The sequence below is a fragment of the Cyprinodon tularosa genome, unplaced genomic scaffold, assembly GCF_016077235.1.
Source record: "Cyprinodon tularosa strain WSP-4 unplaced genomic scaffold, ASM1607723v1 ctg1360, whole genome shotgun sequence".
Classification (NCBI taxonomy): domain Eukaryota; kingdom Metazoa; phylum Chordata; class Actinopteri; order Cyprinodontiformes; family Cyprinodontidae; genus Cyprinodon; species Cyprinodon tularosa.
The window spans coordinates 52,398-72,938 of NW_024038179.1; the positions used below are offsets into that span (position 1 = coordinate 52,398).

At 43.4% G+C, this 20,541-nt stretch overlaps 1 protein-coding gene across 8 annotated transcripts in view; it reads right to left on the minus strand.

Annotated features, from left to right (window-relative positions):
* The window catches only part of ect2 (epithelial cell transforming 2), a 48,858-nt gene that overhangs the window by 10,451 nt on the left and 17,866 nt on the right, over positions 1-20,541 (minus strand). For 5 of the 8 annotated variants that reach the window (XR_005280098.1, XM_038277969.1, XM_038277968.1 and 2 more), the window contains 15 exons: positions 18,171-18,244; positions 17,779-17,909; positions 16,708-16,823; positions 16,397-16,459; positions 16,067-16,292; positions 15,813-15,977; positions 11,278-11,384; positions 10,493-10,612; positions 10,346-10,414; positions 7,524-7,634; positions 6,567-6,663; positions 6,276-6,357; positions 3,642-3,720; positions 3,386-3,505; positions 2,437-2,566 (listed from right to left, as the gene is read on the minus strand). Coding sequence is in view for 7 of the 8 variants with exons in the window: in XM_038277969.1 (XP_038133897.1) it covers positions 2,437-2,566; positions 3,386-3,505; positions 3,642-3,720; positions 6,276-6,357; positions 6,567-6,663; positions 7,524-7,634; positions 10,346-10,414; positions 10,493-10,612; positions 11,278-11,384; positions 15,813-15,977; positions 16,067-16,292; positions 16,397-16,459; positions 16,708-16,823; positions 17,779-17,909; positions 18,171-18,244 (1,690 nt within the window). In the remaining variant the exon portion in view is untranslated. The remainder of the gene's footprint in view (positions 1-2,436; positions 2,567-3,385; positions 3,506-3,641; positions 3,721-6,275; positions 6,358-6,566; positions 6,664-7,523; positions 7,635-10,345; positions 10,415-10,492; positions 10,613-11,277; positions 11,385-15,812; positions 15,978-16,066; positions 16,293-16,396; positions 16,460-16,707; positions 16,824-17,778; positions 17,910-18,170; positions 18,245-20,541) is intronic. The other 3 variants (XM_038277970.1, XM_038277973.1, XM_038277975.1) reach the window with 1 other exon arrangement.

The following is a 20,541-nucleotide window of genomic DNA, read 5'->3' on the forward strand; positions in this document are numbered from 1 at the left end:
TCCTACCTGACTTTATAGCCAAACTTCCTCTACCTTCTAGAAACCGTGCAGAGGTCGGTCCCAGGACGGTAACCAAGGTAACCGTTGAGTGTAAGTGACAGGCAAACTGAACCGGACTGCGCCAGACCCAACCGGACCGTGCTAACATGGTGCTAGCTCATCAGTACGGCGCGGCGCGGCTCAGTTCTGCCTCCATTCTCTGATATCAAAGAGAACATGAGCAGATCGCCTTCCAGTCAGCCTCCGTAATCATTGATAAAATCCTAACTTTCTACCGCGCCGCGATTTCCAGGGAGGATTCTGCTCAGAAGCGTGATGAACCTAAACATCTGTCAGCGTCTGGAAGCTCTGATTAGTCGATGGTTTGTCACACCTTGATTTATCCATCGTCTGCCGACGTCCCAGAATCTCCTAAAACGCTGAATTTTCTATAGATTTTCTCTATTCTGGGCGTAAACAGAGGATTCATAACGAGTCCAGAACTTCTGTCCAATGACAGCCTAACTTCTACATAACGCACGGCAGCGTGACGCCCAGGAAGTGATGCACAGTGACCTGAGGGGGGCAGCGATGCGCCCGGAGGCCCCCGGCCTGCAGGAAAAGATCTTTGATATTATTAACCTAGCTGCTGTTTACCGCCTGCCAAAACAAAAGATTAAAGAAAAAGAAAGAAAGGTTTTTGGTGGCAGCAGATTGAGCGTCATGTCTGCTAGGAAGTGTGTTGGTGGTGGGCGTGAACGCAGGGAGGATCCATCACCCACCTTCTGGCTCACCCTATGATGGGGATGAAGTCTGGAGGAGAACTGACGGTTTCCTCCTGTGAACCCCCTTTATACCAAAACGCTGCCAATACGCCATTATACAGTAGCTGGAAGGTAGAAACACGTTCAGCGCTCGTCTGGAACACGGCAGATACGCTGATATGTTGGAGAGAAGTTCTGGATAAGTTACTCAGAGGTTTAGGATCAGCTAGACGCCACGACTGAGGAGGAACTGACACTGAACGGATGTCGACCATCAGATAACTGACGGCCAACGGATGGCCCACGGATGGCAGACGCTGACATGTGCCAGCGTACGCCAACAATCTATGGTACTACAGCTCTATAGAGGGCAACAAGCAAACCAAGATGGCGGTAACATTCAGGGAGTTAGAGAGTCAGGAGAAGAAGGCAGCCTTTGGTGAATTTCTTTTGGGAAGTAGATACGATAAACCATCGTCTAATCAGGGCTTCCAGATGCAGGAAACAACGACAGACGGTGAGGTTCATCACACTGCTGCGCACAATCATGTAAGGAGTGATGTCATCGTAAGGAGATGATACGGTCTGCTCATGCGCTCGCCCGCAGTGAGTCCAGATGCTTCTGCTGCTCCTGTGTTCGATGCCAGAGAGCAGCTTTGCTATATTAGCTGTGATCAGCGGGTAGAAAGTAGTTAGAATCTCTGTTGAAGTGAGAAAGTCCTCCTGAAAACATGGTCTGTGCAGTCAGTTCATCCAGATTACCATCCTGCCTTCAAAGATTATTTCTCTGTGGGAGCCGCTCAGACCCCCACATACCGGCGCTGCGCTGTCACTGGGAATCCCCAGCAGCAGCTGCCTCAGGCCCGCTCGCCTCTCCAGGGTTTTCCCCTCCTGTTGGTGGCGGCTGGAAGTAGATGTTAGCGTTTTTCAGGTCTGTGCTACAAACTGCAGGCAGCAGGATAATAAAAGCCAACATATTCTGCCGGCAGGTTTCTACATTTGAAGTTAATTTAGGCGTTAATAAACTGTTTCAGAGGAGTGATCATAGCGCTCTGCATCAGCAGGGCTGCGTCTGACTCCCTGCCAGCTCCCAGATCAGCTTCTCTCATTGGTTGATGTCCAGCAGCTAAAGGTCAATGTTTCCAACTCCAGCAGCTGCTGCTTGTGCAGCGTCACGTCTCTCAGAGGCTCAGATGCTCATGAGGCACTGCTCCTGCTGCTCTAGGTGCGCTGCTTTAGATGCGCTGCTCTAGGTGCGCTGCTCTAGATGCGCTGCTCTAGATGCTGTGGGAACTTCTGAAGTCTTTGCATGTAAACCAGCAGCTCCTGCTGTTGAGCAGCGTGCGTCTGAACGCAGCATAAGATCCTAAATGAATCATTTAGTAAAGGACAGCTGCAGATGGACGGACACAGTAGAGCTACGTTAGCAACCAAAGGACGCGTTTTCATCTCTTCAAAAACAGAAATAAAACCTGACAGAATGTTCTGCTTCTGGTTCCATCTGGATTCATACATCTAGTCCATAGAAATACCTTCTTTGCCCTTACTGTGGCAAAGAAGGCTCTGAGGGAAACGTTGGATTTGTTTCATGGTATTCAGATCGGCTCTTTACATTTCTGCTGGAACGTTATTAAAAGTGTTCCCTGCCTATATGAGCGTGTTTATAGGATAGATGGGTGCTTGATGTGGTTACCCTCCGTGTCCTGCAGGTCCAGCACTCTGCGAATCTGCGACAGCGGCATCAGAGCTATGTGCTTCAGAGGGGGGGGCGGCCTCGTCTGACCCAGCGGACCTTTCATCACCTTGTGACGTTTCCTCGCAATCTGCAGAGAAGCAGTTTGACAAAAACTGCAATGAGACGAACACAGGAGACTGTGTGTGATTGCAGGCAGGTTTACGCCTTCATGGAGGTAAACTATGAACTCATTACTGTCCCATTAATTAGGAGGTTAGAGCAAAGACAGGGAGGACATTAGACGCTGAGATTAAATCAAGGGATGCTGGAGATGGAGGAGAGAGCAGAGACCACCCACTGTGGAACCAGAGAGTCCACAGGCAGGCCTGGCAGGATGAAGGATGCAGCTGATTTGGAGGCGTCACCGACACCCCCCAATCAGCACAGCCTCTCCACTCGTCTCTTTCACGCCTTGCCCCGTCCTTCACCTGATTAACACTGATAGAGCGGAAACAGGAGGAAACTAGAACAGCATCATAGAAATACTGAGTCAAACACATTCTGCATGCAGGCAGCTACAGACCAGCAGCAGGTTTGGGTTCTTTCATGGTTTCTAACCAAGAAGGTCTGGTTGAGTCGTCCTGAGATGCCATGATGTGAACTGGAGCTCTAGAAATCAGCTGAATAGAAGAGAATCTGCTTCTAGGAGAGTTATCAGTAGGCTCTGTTAAACCCTTTAACATAGAAAGTACTGCTGGCTCGGTGCCGTGGATCGCTTTCTGCCCAGCAGGCCGTTAAAGATGGAAGTTCAGCTAAAGAACGGGCTGGTCTGCTTCAGTCTGACCTCCTGTCTGCATCATCTGGTCTCTGTCCATCCGTCTCATGACCAAATTAGACATTCTCTTAATTATTCTATTATTTTAATCCTTTGGTATTTGCACTTGGAGCAGAAGTGTGTGATTTTCACCTCTAGGCAGTCGTTAAACAGGAAGAGGGTGACATTTTCCCCGCGGTCGCAGGGCTCGTCGCCCAGGGCGATGGTTTCCACCCGGAGCACCAGGGTTCGATGGGAGGACAGCAGGTTGGCCTGAGAGGAGGAGGATAGGAAGCAGGTGAGCTAGCATCCAGCAAACCGCTGCCAATCAAGGAAGCAACTGGAAGAAAACTAGAAAACTGATGTAGAAAAGGACTCAGAGTGTCTGAATATGAAGCGATAAACTTACAGGACATCCATCAACTTCATAGACCACATCAAAGATCTGCTTCTGGCCTTCAGTCTTCCTCTTGTCCTCGTTGATGTGACTGCAGACGAGTCAAGGGCACAGAAACGTCACTTCTTAGGATCAGACGATAAACAAGAACGCTGCATTCTGATAGGCTACTGGAACTGGACAGTAGATCCAGCTTTATTAGGTTACATTCAGGCGGAAACAGTCAAAGGACCATTTAATCAACTAAAAGCAACTGTGGGATGTGGTGTTGGCTGAGAAATATTCAGTTAAAATAACGTTGGAGCAGCCTGCTGACCTGCAGGGCTCAGCAATGAACAGATGGTGTGTTGATGGGTTGATCTGAGGAGGATCAGACCTGCAACGCTCTTTGGTTGATCCCATATAGAGAATAACCTGATGGATCATAGTTCTGCTGATTGATGGAAAACAACACGTCACACCCACCCACCCACACCCACTCACTCAAACTTGAAGGGTTGTTGAACATAAACGGATCAGCTGAGGTAGATTTGTTTAATGAGGGAGGGCGGGGCCTAAGGAGACCAACACTTTATATTAAGGTTAGCTTAATTATTAGGCAGCTTCTTTTTCTCAGCCAAAATCAGAGATTTAAGTTACTGAAAAGTCCAGATTGTTCAGAGGGCTGCAGCAAATCTGGAATTGCTGAGATATCGGGGTGTGATCAGAGAACCATCAAATGTTCTGACGCCAACAGGGACGCAAGAAACAAAGATGCAAATAAACTGAGAAATATTTAAAGATCAAACATGAAGCTACCAGGAATCTCTCCCCTTCAAGTGCTGCCATATTCCAGACCTGCTGCCTACCTGGAGCGCCCAGAGGAACCAGACCATCAGAAACTGGCCAAGGTGAGGGAAGCTGAAACCCGACCGCCACTGAACAACAAACATTAGCTGAAAGGTCCAGACTGGGGTGAGCTGGTCGGACCTTCTCAGCTAGAAAATGGACTCAAAGTCAACCCTGCAAACCGACTTCCAGTTTTGAGGAGACACTTTCTTCAAGCAATGGTGAAGGAAAAGTCCATGTTTCTGCAGGACCATCCTCAGTCACAGTCCTCCACCATGGGGCCAGCAGCCAACGATGAAACGATGAGGGGCCCCTTCCTCTCCAGACCTTAACCCCACTGAGAACTCGTGATCCCAGCTTAAACACCAGATGGACGGGAAAGGAAAGCGTCCACGTCTCTGAACCGTGTCTGGGAGGCTGCGATGGATGCTGCACGAAACGCTGATGGTCATCAGAAGCGGACCGAAGGTCTTCAACCGTTAATGAATATACGGGTCACCCAGGTCTTATAGATTTGTTCTGGGAGGTTAAAAACATTTCGGTTTCTGTCTTCACAACTACACCTTGCATAATAACTGTGCACACAGTGAATAAATCTACAAACAATAAGTATTGAACAGGCCACCTTTGACCTTAACCCATTTAGGCCGGGAAAGCATTACCGCATTTCTACCATTCAAGCCGGGGGTGCTGTTGCGTCATTCTACCATTGACGCCGGGAGAGCATATAAGTCAAGCAAGAAGAAAGAAGTTTTTTTCAAGCAAACATGGAGGAGTTTGACAGAGAAGAGTTGTCGGAAGGCAGTGATTTTGAGGAGTGTGTCGGCTTTGATGACGGTATAGATGAAATGATGACTTTGAACGCGCTGAACCAATCGAACTACCACCGCAATGCACGGAGTGTTTTCAACCGCACACCTGGAGTGAAAGTTGATTTGCCTGCAGACGCCACACCGCTGCAGGCATTTGAGCATATTTTTAATGAAGAACTTTGGATGCATCTAGTTACCGAGACGAATAGGTACAGTGACCAAACAAACCAAACTCCAACAAGAGCAAAGATGGCAAAGTGGTCACCCGTGACTGTGACGGAGATGAAGACATTTATTGGGCTGTGTATGTAAACCTCTCTTCAGGACGCAGTTCCCCCAAAATATGTCCCGGGACAGATTTGTGGCCATCTGGAGGTAGGTTGTATGCAATTTATAACACAGACATATGCATTATTATGCATAATAATACTGTTAATAAGTAATCATTAGATAGTTATTTATGTAATGTTTGTTCTTTATTTTGAAAACGTTTTATATTGCACATTCTCAATGAAGACATGATCACATATGGAAAAAATAAAAGGTTGAATTTTTTTTTTTTTTGATTACTGCTTTTCACATTTTTTTTTTTGGAAGAATTTCAAAGATAAAATATATTTTGAGTTCTATCTGCTACAGAAGCTGAGATATCAATAATTAAGGCGTTGACACAGTTGCTGAATTTACAGAAAAACTTCAGGTTTTAGGGGTATTTTTTAAAATCGGCCATAGGTTTTTAAGGTGTTTTTTCCAGGCGTTTTAGGCCTAAATGGGTTAATAAATCCATTTCTAGAGGTGCTTTTCACATTTTCACCAGTTGGTAACATTCCTCCCAGAAATCAAACCATAGATATGCAGAAATGAAGTTATGTGTACTAATGTGGAATGGCTCAGGGAAAAAGGATGTATAAATGTTCTGGATAGCAGATGGAATCTAACATTTTGATTAAAATAGTCATAAAATGAAGAAATAGCAGTAAAAATAAAAAGGTAAATATGAACTCACGTCATCACTTCCTTCAGAGACTCTATGGCTCTTTCCAGGGTTATCTTGTCTGGGTTATCATCTGACGTGTGTTTCTTTATGTCTACAACATAAGGATGAAAGGGTAGGTTTGGTGAGGGGGCGGGGCCACGCGTGGATGGGGAACGAACGTGACAGCGACAAAAGCAAGTTGAAGATAAATAAAGAGATAAAAGATGGGAGCCAATCAGCAGGAGATAAACAGGACAGAGAAACCCAAACAATGAGCAGTAAGCGGTGAACATTTGGTCCGTATCACCGTATGGATGTTACCGTTAAGGAGGAGCGCCACACTGGGCAGCCTCTGCACTGGTCTGATGAGCAGCTCTGCCAGCGTCTGTCTGCCGCACTCCGGCTTGGCCTGGTTGATCTGTTGGTTAAAGAAGAGGATGAGATGTTTCTACACACCTGAAAACATCTTCAATCAGGAACACAGACTACAGGTCAGTCGACAGCGGCAAACAGAGGGATAGTGGGCGGGGCCAGATGGACGGCAGGCCGATACAGAGTCCACCTGTATGGAAATGCTTTGACTAAAAACATAAGGATGAACGATGATGGCTGATGGATCAATCATCAGATGAGAAATAGATGGAGGAAAAGCTGATAGACGAGAGGCTGACAGGAGCCGGAAAATTTATCTCTTCATTCACTTTAATTCTGATTTCCTTGGCCAGGATTAGATTCAGAATCCATTTCCAGGTGCAGAGTTGTCCATCTGCATAGAGGTGAGCATGCTGGCAGCATAATGAGTGATAATCCCACAGTCAGCTCCCAGTCTTTAGCCTTAGAGTGAGCCGTGGCACCACATTAATGGCTATGCAGCTTTCAGCTTCTTCTTTACTTTATTTCTCTTTGCCTGTCCTTCCGTCTGCTGAACCGTCCTGCATTACAATGGCTGATCACCTTCACAAAGAAACCAAATAACTTTAAATTAGCCAAAGCATTGTGATGTGAAACAGGCTGCAGAGGTTCAGCCTGCCAGTCCTCCACTTCCTGTCACAGCTATTTAAATTATACATCCAAAGCAGCAGAAGGCTAAACGTTCTGAGAATGAAACTTCCGTCCCTCATTACCATTAGAGCTGAGAAATTGGCTTCTTCTAAAAGACACTGAATGCAAACCTGCTGCTTTTTCAGACCAACCTCCTGCCAGAAAGAGACAGCTTCTCATTTGGTGGACCGAACGCAGCGAGACATGATGTTCTAACGTCAAACTAAACAGCCTCACCTTCAGGAAGGCGTGGAAGCGGGGCTTCTGTTTTTCACATCGAACAATGGTCTCTTTGCTCATCTCAAAGAAATTGACAAAAGGGGGATAGGCCTTCACCAACTCCTTTGACTGTGGACAGAGAAAATAAACCATAACATGCACACATGAAACAGCAGGATCTAAATATTTCTTTAAAGGTGAATATTTTTCAAAATTCCTGTGTGTGAGGTTCACTAATAAGGCGGCGCCCTATACGGGAGAAGGGGCGGCAGCCTAACATTTATGTCTGATAACCTGTCAACACGTTAGCACTGCAGCTAACATTTATGTCTGATAACCTGTCAACACGTTAGCACTGCAGCTAACATTTATGTCTGATAACCTGTCAACACGTTAGCACTGCAGCTAACATTTATGTCTGATAACCTGTCAACACGTTAGCACTGCAGCTAACATTTATGTCTGATAACCTGTCAACACGTTAGCACTGCAGCTAACATTTATGTCTGATAACCTGTCAACACGTTAGCACTGCAGCTAACATTTATGTCTGATAACCTGTCAACATGTTAGCACTGCAGCTAACATTTATGTCTGATAACCTGTCAACACGTTAGCACTGCAGCTAACATTTATGTCTGATAACCTGTCAACATGTTAGCACTGCAGCTAACATTTATATCTGATAACCTGTCAACATGTTAGCACTGCAGCTAACATTTATGTCAGATAACCTGTCAACATGTTAGCACTGCAGCTAACATTTATATCTGATAACCTGTCAACATGTTAGCACTGCAGCTAACATTTATGTCAGATAACCTGTCAACATGTTAGCACTGCAGCTAACATTTATATCTGATAACCTGTCAACACGTTAGCACTGCAGCTAACATTTATATCTGATAACCTGTCAACATGTTAGCACTGCAGCTAACATTTATGTCCGATAACCTGTCAACACTTTAACACTGCAGCTAACATTTATATCTGATAACCTCTCAACACGTTAGCACTGCAGCTAACATTTATGTCTGATAACCTGTCAACACGTTAGCACTGCAGCTAACATTTATATCTGATAACCTGTCAACATGTTAGCACTGCAGCTAACATTTATGTCCGATAACCTGTCAACACTTTAACACTGCAGCTAACATTTATATCTGATAACCTCTCAACACGTTAGCACTGCAGCTAACATTTATGTCTGATAACCTGTCAACACGTTAGCACTGCAGCTAACATTTATGTCTGATAACCTGTCAACACGTTAGCACTGCAGCTAACATTTATGTCTGATAACCTGTCAACACGTTAGCACTGCAGCTAACATTTATGTCTGATAACCTGTCAACACGTTAGCACTGCAGCTAACATTTATGTCTGATAACCTGTCAACACGTTAGCACTGCAGCTAACATTTATGTCTGATAACCTGTCAACACGTTAGCACTGCAGCTAACATTTATGTCTGATAACCTGTCAACACGTTAGCACTGCAGCTAACATTTATGTCTGATAACCTGTCAACACGTTAGCACTGCAGCTAACATTTATGTCTGATAACCTGTCAACACGTTAGCACTGCAGCTAACATTTATGTCTGATAACCTGTCAACACGTTAGCACTGCAGCTAACATTTATGTCTGATAACCTGTCAACACGTTAGCACTGCAGCTAACATTTATGTCTGATAACCTGTCAACACGTTAGCACTGCAGCTAACATTTATATCTGATAACCTGTCAACATGTTAGCACTGCAGCTAACATTTATATCTGATAACCTGTCAACACTTTAGCACTGCAGCTAACATTTATATCTGATAACCTCTCAACACGTTAGCACTGCAGCTAACATTTATGTCTAATAACCTGTCAACACGTTAGCACCGCAGCTAACATTTATGTCTGATAACCTGTCAACACGTTAGCACTGCAGCTAACATTTATGTCCGATAACCTGTCAACACTTTAACACTGCAGCTAACATTTATATCTGATAACCTCTCAACACGTTAGCACTGCAGCTAACATTTATGTCTGATAACCTGTCAACACGTTAGCACTGCAGCTAACATTTATGTCTGATAACCTGTCAACACGTTAGCACTGCAGCTAACATTTATGTCTGATAACCTGTCAACACGTTAGCACTGCAGCTAACATTTATATCTGATAACCTGTCAACACGTTAGCACTGCAGCTAACATTTATGTCTGATAACCTGTCAACACGTTAGCACTGCAGCTAACATTTATCTCTGATAACCTGTCAACACGTTAGCACTGCAGCTAACATTTATGTCTGATAACCTGTCAACACGTTAGCACTGCAGCTAACATTTATGTCTGATAACCTGTCAACACGTTAGCACTGCAGCTAACATTTATGTCTGATAACCTGTCAACACGTTAGCACTGCAGCTAACATTTATGTCTCTACCCGATCCGTAAGGGAAGCATGATTCGTATCATCGGCTCATGTAGATGCGTAAGTAGATATTCATCCAGGTCGCTATAGATAATGTAATTATGTTACTGAAAGTACTCATTTTTATCTTTAAATCAATAAAGAAGAGAACTACATGTCTAAAAAAATTGTGATAGGACTTTTCTGAAACATTTTTGATGTTTTTTTCCCATTTTCTCCGTTAAACAGCTTCTCTGACATCATCATGGGACATGCTAAGAGCAGTCCGGGTAAAACAATATTTATCTGCATTTTACTTGTTTCTTTCTTTAGATTATGCACTATATACCAAACAGACAGGCAGACAGGGAGGACGACCTGTATGCACATATGGTTGGGCAGATGAGCTAACATGGTGAACTTACATATTTGAGAAAGATATCTCCAACACTTCGTCCTTCTGACCAGTCGGTTAGGAGCTCCTCCAGGTCGTTCTGGTGAACAAACATTTCAATCAATAAGGATCAAACTGAATCATAACTTTTGCCTCCAAAGATGAAAAACTCATTTACCTCTATTTTGGTGTGAACCTCATAGATTTCTGGGATGCTGCCAAAAATGGTCTTAATTTCCTCTGGAGCCAAGATGGGGCCGCCTAGTTGGCCCTCTTTCTCTAATGGATGCTTGAAAAGCTGGAACCATCAAAGGAAAGAAGCATCAGAAGCCTGAAACCATTGCCTTGCAGATTTCTTGCTTTAAACATTGTCAGTTTAACTCTAACGCTAAAGAAAACACTGATGCTAAATTAGCTGCTGCTATTAACTACAGGAACCTGGTAACCTTCTGAAACCTGAGAGCCTGTTACAAAAAGTGAGGCCATTGCTTTAGGCCCCGCCCCCCCTTTATTCAGCTTTTCTGAGTGTGAAATAAAAAATTATCTAAAAATGCTAACAGACAAAAAAAAAAAACAAAAAAAAATTACAAAGCAGAAAATACATTTTAACATCAATAAATACAATAAGATTTTAAGGTAGAACTCTATAACTGTTAAATATTAGTAGATTCCCTCAAACAAAGACTGTGGATCAGGTCTGCTTCTTAAGCGTCAGAGAATAAACCGGCCATAAAATAAAGTTTATCCTGCAAAGAAGAACGGAGTGAAAAACATGAAGACCAAATAAGGAGGTGAGGGTCTCCTTCAGTGGGCTGGCATGAATGTCTGCATGGCCAAGCTGAGGGTACCAACACCGCCACATTTAATGATCATTTCTTAGCCTGTTGTCACAGCAACCTGCCAGCCAGCCTATGAAGAAGAGTTAGAGGCTGCGGCACAAAGCGCTGCCTGGCTCACACCTACCTGTAGGATGGTGTTTAAAATGTCTACATAGTTGCTCTCGGTCTGACAGAGCTCCTTGGAGACCTGCCACCGGGCTGACTGCTTGGAAACAGCTGGAGTTGAACTCTCTGCAAGAAGACAGGCGGGTTTTAACAGGACCATGAAGCAGACAACCATATAAAGGCATGTCCCATAAAAGCTCCCTTAAAGAAAAAGGCCACATAAAGCAGACAGAAAGAAACCAGGAGATATTTTCATGAGACACGAGCAGCAGGTAGACACAGGAGCATCACAGAATAAAAAAAGAAAAAACATTTGATCACAGCTTAGAAAGTTTGCTGATGGGATTTATTCACAGAAAGTCTTTAGACGGCTGGTTTGGTGCAGAACGTTTGTATTTAAATTGTAGTTCTGCAGTCCCAGCAAAGTGACGGTTGTTGGTCCAATCGGTCAGGAAGGAGAAGGCAGACCACCAGGAATGGAACTACAGACTGCTTCATGCAGCTTCTGTTCTGCATATTTCTGTTGTTCAGATCTTAATGTAGATTTCTAGACTTTATTTGTAGGGGGGTCTCTGAGAACATGTCCTACAAGCACAGATCATCACTCACTGGCAGCGGGGTTGCTAAGCAACAGAGGAGACTTTGATGGTATGTTTACCAAAGTCTAAAGAAGGTGGAGCAGAAACCTGAAACAGAACGAGGTCTGGGCCGAGGAGGGAAAGGAACTGGACCCAATATGGCAGCTGGGAATAGACTCCAAGTCAGCCAATGTTTAAAGCACATCAGCCATGATGGTTCAGCTGGAGGCGTTCGGCGGATCAGCAGGAGATGAACCTGCAGCATCAGTAGACAGGCTGAGAATGATCTTCTGTGGAAGGGCGGGCCCACGTGGCGTCAAACTCTCATCTCTGATGAAAATAGTGTTTCTGCTGCAGCTATCAGAGTTTACCAGGAGCAGATAAATCGACCTACAGTGCAATATTATACAGTAACGTTTACAGTCACCACAGAAACTTTCATTTTACCATCTAGACCACAGAAACTTTCATTTTACCATCTAGACCACAGAAACTTTCATTTTACCATCTAGACCACAGAAACTTTCATTTTACCATCTAGACCACAGAAACTTTCATTTTACCATCTAAACCACAGAAACTTTCATTTTACCATCTAAACCACAGAAACTTTCATTTTACCATCTAAACCACAGAAACTTTCATTTTACCATCTAAACCACAGAAACTTTCATTTTACCATCTAAACCACAGAAACTTTCATTTTACCATCTAAACCACAGAAACTTTCATTTTACCATCTAAACCACAGAAACTTTCATTTTACCATCTAAACCACAGAAACTTTTATTTTACCATCTAAACCACAGAAACTTTTATTTTACCATCTAAACCACAGAAACTTTCATTTTACCATCTAGACCACAGAAACTTTTATTTTACCATCTAAACCACAGAAACTTTTATTTTACCATCTAAACCACAGAAACTTTTATTTTACCATCTAAACCACAGAAACTTTCATTTTACCATCTAGACCACAGAAACTTTTATTTTACCATCTAAACCACAGAAACTTTTATTTTACCATCTAAACCACAGAAACTTTTATTTTACCATCTAAACCACAGAAACTTTCATTTTACCATCTAAACCACAGAAACTTTTATTTTACCATCTAAACCACAGAAACTTTTATTTTACCATCTAAACCACAGAAACTTTCATTTTACCATCTAGACCACAGAAACTTTTATTTTACCATCTAAACCACAGAAACTTTCATTTTACCATCTAGACCACAGAAACTTTCATTTTACCATCTAGACCACAGAAACTTTCATTTTACCATCTAGACCACAGAAACTTTCATTTTACCATCTAAACCACAGAAACTTTCATTTTACCATCTAGACCACAGAAACTTTCATTTTACCATCTAGACCACAGAAACTTTCATTTTACCATCTAGACCACAGAAACTTTCATTTTACCATCTAGACCACAGAAACTTTCATTTTACCATCTAAACCACAGAAACTTTCATTTTACCATCTAAACCACAGAAACTTTCATTTTACCATCTAAACCACAGAAACTTTCATTTTACCATCTAAACCACAGAAACTTTCATTTTACCATCTAAACCACAGAAACTTTCATTTTACCATCTAAACCACAGAAACTTTCATTTTACCATCTAAACCACAGAAACTTTCATTTTACCATCTAAACCACAGAAACTTTCATTTTACCATCTAAACCACAGAAACTTTCATTTTACCATCTAAACCACAGAAACTTTTATTTTACCATCTAAACCACAGAAACTTTCATTTTACCATCTAAACCACAGAAACTTTCATTTTACCATCTAAACCACAGAAACTTTTATTTTACCATCTAAACCACAGAAACTTTTATTTTACCATCTAAACCACAGAAACTTTCATTTTACCATCTAGACCACAGAAACTTTTATTTTACCATCTAAACCACAGAAACTTTCATTTTACCATCTAGACCACAGAAACTTTCATTTTACCATCTAGACCACAGAAACTTTCATTTTACCATCTAGACCACAGAAACTTTCATTTTACCATCTAAACCACAGAAACTTTTATTTTACCATCTAGACCACAGAAACTTTCATTTTACCATCTAGACCACAGAAACTTTCATTTTACCATCTAAACCACAGAAACTTTTATTTTACCATCTAAACCACAGAAACTTTCATTTTACCATCTAGACCACAGAAACTTTCATTTTACCATCTAAACCACAGAAACTTTTATTTTACCATCTAGACCACAGAAACTTTCATTTTACCATCTAAACCACAGAAACTTTCATTTTACCATCTAAACCACAGAAACTTTCATTTTACCATCTAAACCACAGAAACTTTCATTTTACCATCTAAACCACAGAAACTTTTATTTTACCATCTAAACCACAGAAACTTTTATTTTACCATCTAAACCACAGAAACTTTCATTTTACCATCTAAACCACAGAAACTTTCATTTTACCATCTAAACCACAGAAACTTTCATTTTACCATCTAAACCACAGAAACTTTCATTTTACCATCTAAACCACAGAAACTTTCATTTTACCATCTAAACCACAGAAACTTTCATTTTACCATCTAAACCACAGAAACTTTCATTTTACCATCTAAACCACAGAAACTTTTATTTTACCATCTAAACCACAGAAACTTTCATTTTACCATCTAAACCACAGAAACTTTCATTTTACCATCTAAACCACAGAAACTTTCATTTTACCATCTAAACCACAGAAACTTTCATTTTACCATCTAAACCACAGAAACTTTCATTTTACCATCTAAACCACAGAAACTTTTATTTTACCATCTAAACCACAGAAACTTTCATTTTACCATCTAGACCACAGAAACTTTCATTTTACCATCTAAACCACAGAAACTTTCATTTTACCATCTAAACCACAGAAACTTTCATTTTACCATCTAGACCACAGAAACTTTCATTTTACCATCTAAACCACAGAAACTTTCATTTTACCATCTAGACCACAGAAACTTTCATTTTACCATCTAAACCACAGAAACTTTCATTTTACCATCTAAACCACAGAAACTTTCATTTTACCATCTAAACCACAGAAACTTTCATTTTACCATCTAAACCACAGAAACTTTCATTTTACCATCTAAACCACAGAAACTTTCATTTTACCATCTAAACCACAGAAACTTTCATTTTACCATCTAAACCACAGAAACTTTCATTTTACCATCTAAACCACAGAAACTTTCATTTTACCATCTAAACCACAGAAACTTTCATTTTACCATCTAAACCACAGAAACTTTCATTTTACCATCTAAACCACAGAAACTTTTATTTTACCATCTAAACCACAAAAGCTGCAGCTTTTTCTTCCCTTCTTTATAATCCTACATTAAGGCACCTAAAGGGCGGGACGTAGACATTCAGCCTGACCTGCTCTGTCTGACCCTCCTCATTATCAGGAGGATCACTACTTTATCCATCCTCCTGAACTCTGATCATGGGAAAGTTTTCCATTTTAATGTTTCATCGTTTCGGTCCTGCTCACCATAAACGCGATGTGCGTCTCCAAACTGACTCTTTCCTGGTGAGATGAACAGATTTTATTTCATATTTTCCCCCAAAGCGGATGTTTTATTCTGTAACCGCGTCTCTCTTCCAGTCAGACCCATTAACTGCTGCTGAAATAGACCTGGGCTCTGTCTCAGTCGGAGCTACGCTGCCCCCTGCTGGAAATCAGCCCCATTGACTTTCACTGAGAGCTAAACGCCACCATCGCCACGGAACAAACACAAATGGGATCAGGTGTGTCCCGGCTGCAACCTAACGCCTTATAGTAATGGAGTCGACGTAACCAGTAATGTCGTCAATCAATTAGCAGTGTGGTGGTCTGCGTTCTGGCTCAGCAGTCTACAGACCAGACAGCCGAGGATTTTGGTCACAGATTATACCTTAGAGGAGAAGCTAACCTGCAGACGCTCCTTCCTGCTGATCTTCAGGTGTCTGCTGGCAGGTATGCGCTCCCAGGTGGGACCTTTTTCCCCTCTTTTCCCTGTCTGACCTACTTTTCCTGTCTTTGGTTTTCCTTCTTCTCATCCTATCCCTGGCCACAGCACTGTCCCCTACTCTGTCTTCTGGAATAAAGAAGGATGTTTGACATTCTCTGATGGAAGGACACAGATTTCCTCTCCCATTAAGGCCCACCGGCGCCTCTGGTTCTTACCTCCTAAGGCCTTGCAGGTCTCTGGGGTGTTTGAGATGTCCAGCAGAGAGCCGCTGGACAGGGAGTGCTCTGCTGATGGTCTTTTGCGTGGTGGCGGGAAGGGAGACATTCCAGTTTCCTTGGTGAGCTGAGCAAGAGTGTCCCTGAGACGCCGGCGCTTGCGGTTACTGCTGGGCGTGGCGAGGGACAGCAGGGAGACAGCTTTCTTCATGGCGGGGCTGTCGTTCTGTTGGCCAAAGATGAAGGAATCCAGGAGATTTAATAAAGAGGCTGAGCGGTTTACCTCTGGATATGATGCATGTTAGAGAATATCGGTTAAACATGACTCACCTTTTCATACAGGTACATGGACTCATCAGCTCGCGCGTCCATCTGAATGCTTCCCCAGAACCACTGGAACATGAGAGACACAGTTACTGGGACATGCATTGTCCTCCCAGTGAAACCAGCAGCTGAACAGGCTGGTTTTCATCATCTGAGCCACAGCAACCAGAAGGAGAAAAGTCTGGAAACATCTCAGACATAAAATGTTCCTGTGTTCATCTTATGAGGAGACTTTTTATTGTCCTGCATACATAAAGATCATTTAGTTTGATTCTTTTTTAATTTTGCAGATTTTCCTTCAAACATGCAGAGCTCACCTCCTGTTTGACCACATAGAGCGCCTTAGAAGGAGGTGCAGGGAGGTCCTTCACCGAGTTCTCCTCCACCACCATGTGAGTGCACTGCTCATCTCCCAGCTCAGCATGTCCTCCACCTTAACAGAGCAGAGAGGAAAGCATCCATGGGTTCAGGAGGAGGGATGACAGACCTCAGCTGCCTGAAGGTTAAAGGATTCAAATCTTAAAATCCACCGACTGATGGACGCCATCTGAGCCCTGGAGGTCACCGCCACATTGTCACTAAGAGCTTTTCAAACTGCTCAGTGCTGCCCCAAGAGGCCCAACGCTGCTATGGTTGCTGTTTTCTACTGGTTGCCATGGTACCCGCTGGTAACCGTTAAATAGAGCCAGGTTGTCGCAGCACGCCATCCCGCCGCCTCAGCAGCACCTTCAAGCTAACGGCTAGAAGTTCGCTGGACTCAGCCGCCGGAGTCAGGGATGAAACGGCTCATCATGGCGTCAGAACCCGCCGTCCTCTGCTCGCCGTCTGGGACTCAATCAGAGCGAGTCTGATTTGGTGTCAGCTGATCAGCAGCCTGTTGATTTTTCTATTCACTGCTTTTTCTTAATCCTACAAGCGGTAACCTGGTTCACATGATGAAGAAGTGAAGGAGATGAACGTTTATTATTATTTATTAAGATCCCCATTAATGATCCTGGAGTCCCGATATAAAAGGATTTAACCAGGAACCATCGAAGCCGACTTCATCCTGAGTGATGAACGGATCAGCCTGCAGCTCTGCAGAGGGAACAGAACGTCCACCCGGCATTACCTGAACGCCAGCCGTTCGCCAGGCCCTTCGCCAGGCAGGCCTTCGCCAGGCCATCGCCAGGCCCTTCGCCAGGCTGTTCGCCAGGCGTTCGGTCTAAAGGACACTGAGAAACAGGCAGGCCAGAGAAAAGGCCAAAAAGCCGTCCTCCAAAACCAATCGCTCCATTCAAAGTTTATTTTTAGCTTCTATTTAGTGACAAAGTTTAAACACATGAAGATCAATCATTCCTGGACAAGAGGAACTAAGGGATAAAAGCATCAGGAGTTAAATTACAAACCGTGTTTCAGAGTCCTCTCCTGCATGTTGGCCTTCTCTTCCTCTGAGAAACCCAAAAAGCAGAGGACACAGTTCTGGAAGGGCGGCACTTTGAACTCTGATCGGAAATCCTCCTGGCTGGCGTGGAAATGCCTTTAGAAAGAGGAAGAGGAGAGAAGCAGTGTGACATCATCAGCATGGCTTTAAAACAGCAATCAGCTGATTCAGTCGTGATCCAACATCTGCCATCGCTTTAAAACCGCTGGATGGAGAAAAGGAGCAGAGTTTTTAAAACTAGCTTCCCAGCAGGTGAATATCCAGAACTTCAGGGTCCAAAGGCAGAGAGCTGCTCCACATGTCCGTCACTGGATCAGAACCAGCAGACAGAATGAAAACAATCAGTTTTTTACTCACACATCATCTCTTCTCTCCCACGCCTCCTCAATCCAAGATGGACAGACGATGGGCGTCCCCAGACACACCGCCAGCTGAGACAGAACGGCAAAGAAAGACAGACTTTAGGGACCAGCAGCGGGCGAGGAACGAGCAGCGGGCGAGGAACGAGCAGCAGCGGGCGAGGAACGAGCAGCAGCGGGCGAGGGACCAGCAGCATCTCTGGGTTACTTTCTTCAAACGTTCAGGCAAAATCAGGATTAGGGCTGCAACTAACGATTATTTTAAAAATCGATGAATCGGACAAAAAATATTTTTTATATTAACCTCTTTATTCCAAAATAAACATTTTAGACAGAACAAACAAGCACACAAGTACAGGTTGCTCATTAACTGTACTGGTGCAATATGGAAAATAAATGTTTGTGTTAAAACTACGCAAACTTACATGAGAAATGTAGCTGTACATCCACAAAATATAGGCTACTTTGGTTCATAAAGCGCAAAAAGAGACATTTTTGTTTTTAAAGCCCCTAAGGGGTTCAAACAATAGGCCCCCCCATTTCAACAAATGAGTTTTTTTAGACTAGAAGAGTTCTGCCTTTTAAGACAGGAAAGTATAGCAGTTAAAGTTGCTACTTGAGAAAATACTGAACCATAGAGATAAAAATAGCCCTGTGGTTCAAATTATAAATTGTATTTGGAATAAAAATGAGAGAACTAGGGGTGCTAAAAAACACATCCTCCAAAGACAGATATTTACATGGGAATGTGGCAGATAATTAATTGACATATTACTGATCTTGCTGGATTTTATTCTGCTTTACTTCCATAAATTGCAGGATCTTCTTTACTTTATCTTTGCCAGAAGATTTAAACTTTAAAAGTCTTGCCCTCATAATTTGCAAGTTAATTTCTTTATAAAGTAAATGTAAACGCTGTTTAAGCTAAATCAAATGAAATTAAAAGTAAAATAAGTAGCCAACCTTATCACTGTCTGTAACCTACTAACACGGTAAGGAAAGCATCAGATGAGCTACCTGAGAAACTAACGTTACGTTTCCCCACTTTAAAACCAAACAAACATGGCCGCTCACCCTGCTGATCAGCTCTCTTCTCTGCCATCGAAGGCTCCAACGGGTTTCCTTTGCAGGTGCTGCGTCATAACAGTGGTGCCTCCGCGCCATGTTCATTTGTTTTTACAAAAGTTGCCTGTTACGACTTTTTTCGCTTTACAAAGCGCAGGCTATTTTAATTATTGTGATCAATTTGCGCCGTCAATCCCGGCGCATGCGCGCTTCATTTGCAGTCTGGACGCTGAGGCTCTGACTGCAGCGCTGAGAGGGATTCCTGTGGGGTTGGGATGGGGGACGCGCCCCACGGCAATGACGGTGGCGGCGGATGACGCATTAATCGCGCGAACCAACTAATCGATGATGAAATTCGTTGCCAACGCTTTTAAAAGTCGATTTTTATCGATTCGTTGTTGCAGCCCTAATCAGGATTATTTTCTTCCTCACAAAACGTGTGAGGAGCAAACACCAGATGATGGAAGGAGACTAGGAGGAGAAGTGAGGAGCAAACACCAGGTGATGGAAGGAGACTAGGAGGAGAAGTGAGGAGCAAACACCAGGTGATGGAAGGAGACTAGGAGGAGAAGTGAGGAGCAAACACCAGGTGATGGAAGGAGACTAGGAGGAGAAGTGAGGAGCAAACACCAGATGATGGAAGGAGACTAGGAGGAGAAGTGAGGAGCAAACACCAGGTGATGGAAGGAGACTAGGAGGAGAAGTGAGGAGCAAACACCAGATGATGGAAGGAGACTAGGAGGAGAAGTGAGGAGCAAACACCAGGTGATGGAAGGAGACTAGGAGGAGAAGTGAGGAGCAAACACCAGATGATGGAAGGAGACTAGGAGGAGAAGTGAGGAGCAAACACCAGGTGATGGAAGGAGACTAGGAGGAGAAGTGAGGAGCAAACACCAGATGATGGAAGGAGACTAGGAGGAGAAGTGAGGAGCAAACACCAGATGATGGAAGGAGACTAGGAGGAGAAGTGAGGAGCAAACACCAGGTGATGGAAGGAGACTAGGAGGAGAAGTGAGGAGCAAACACCAGATGATGGAAGGAGACTAGGAGGAGAAGTGAGGAGCAAACACCAGGTGATGGAAGGAGACTAGGAGGAGAAGTGAGGAGCAAACACCAGGTGATGGAAGGGGGGACTAGGGGAGAAGTGAGGAGGGAAAAAACCCAAAGATGGAAGGGGACTAGGGGGAGAAGTGAGGAGCAAACAAAAGATGATGAAAAGGGACTAGGAGGAGAATTTAGGAGGGAAAAAACCGGTGATGGGAAAGGGGAAATGGAAAGGGAAGTGAGGAGCAAACACCAGGTGA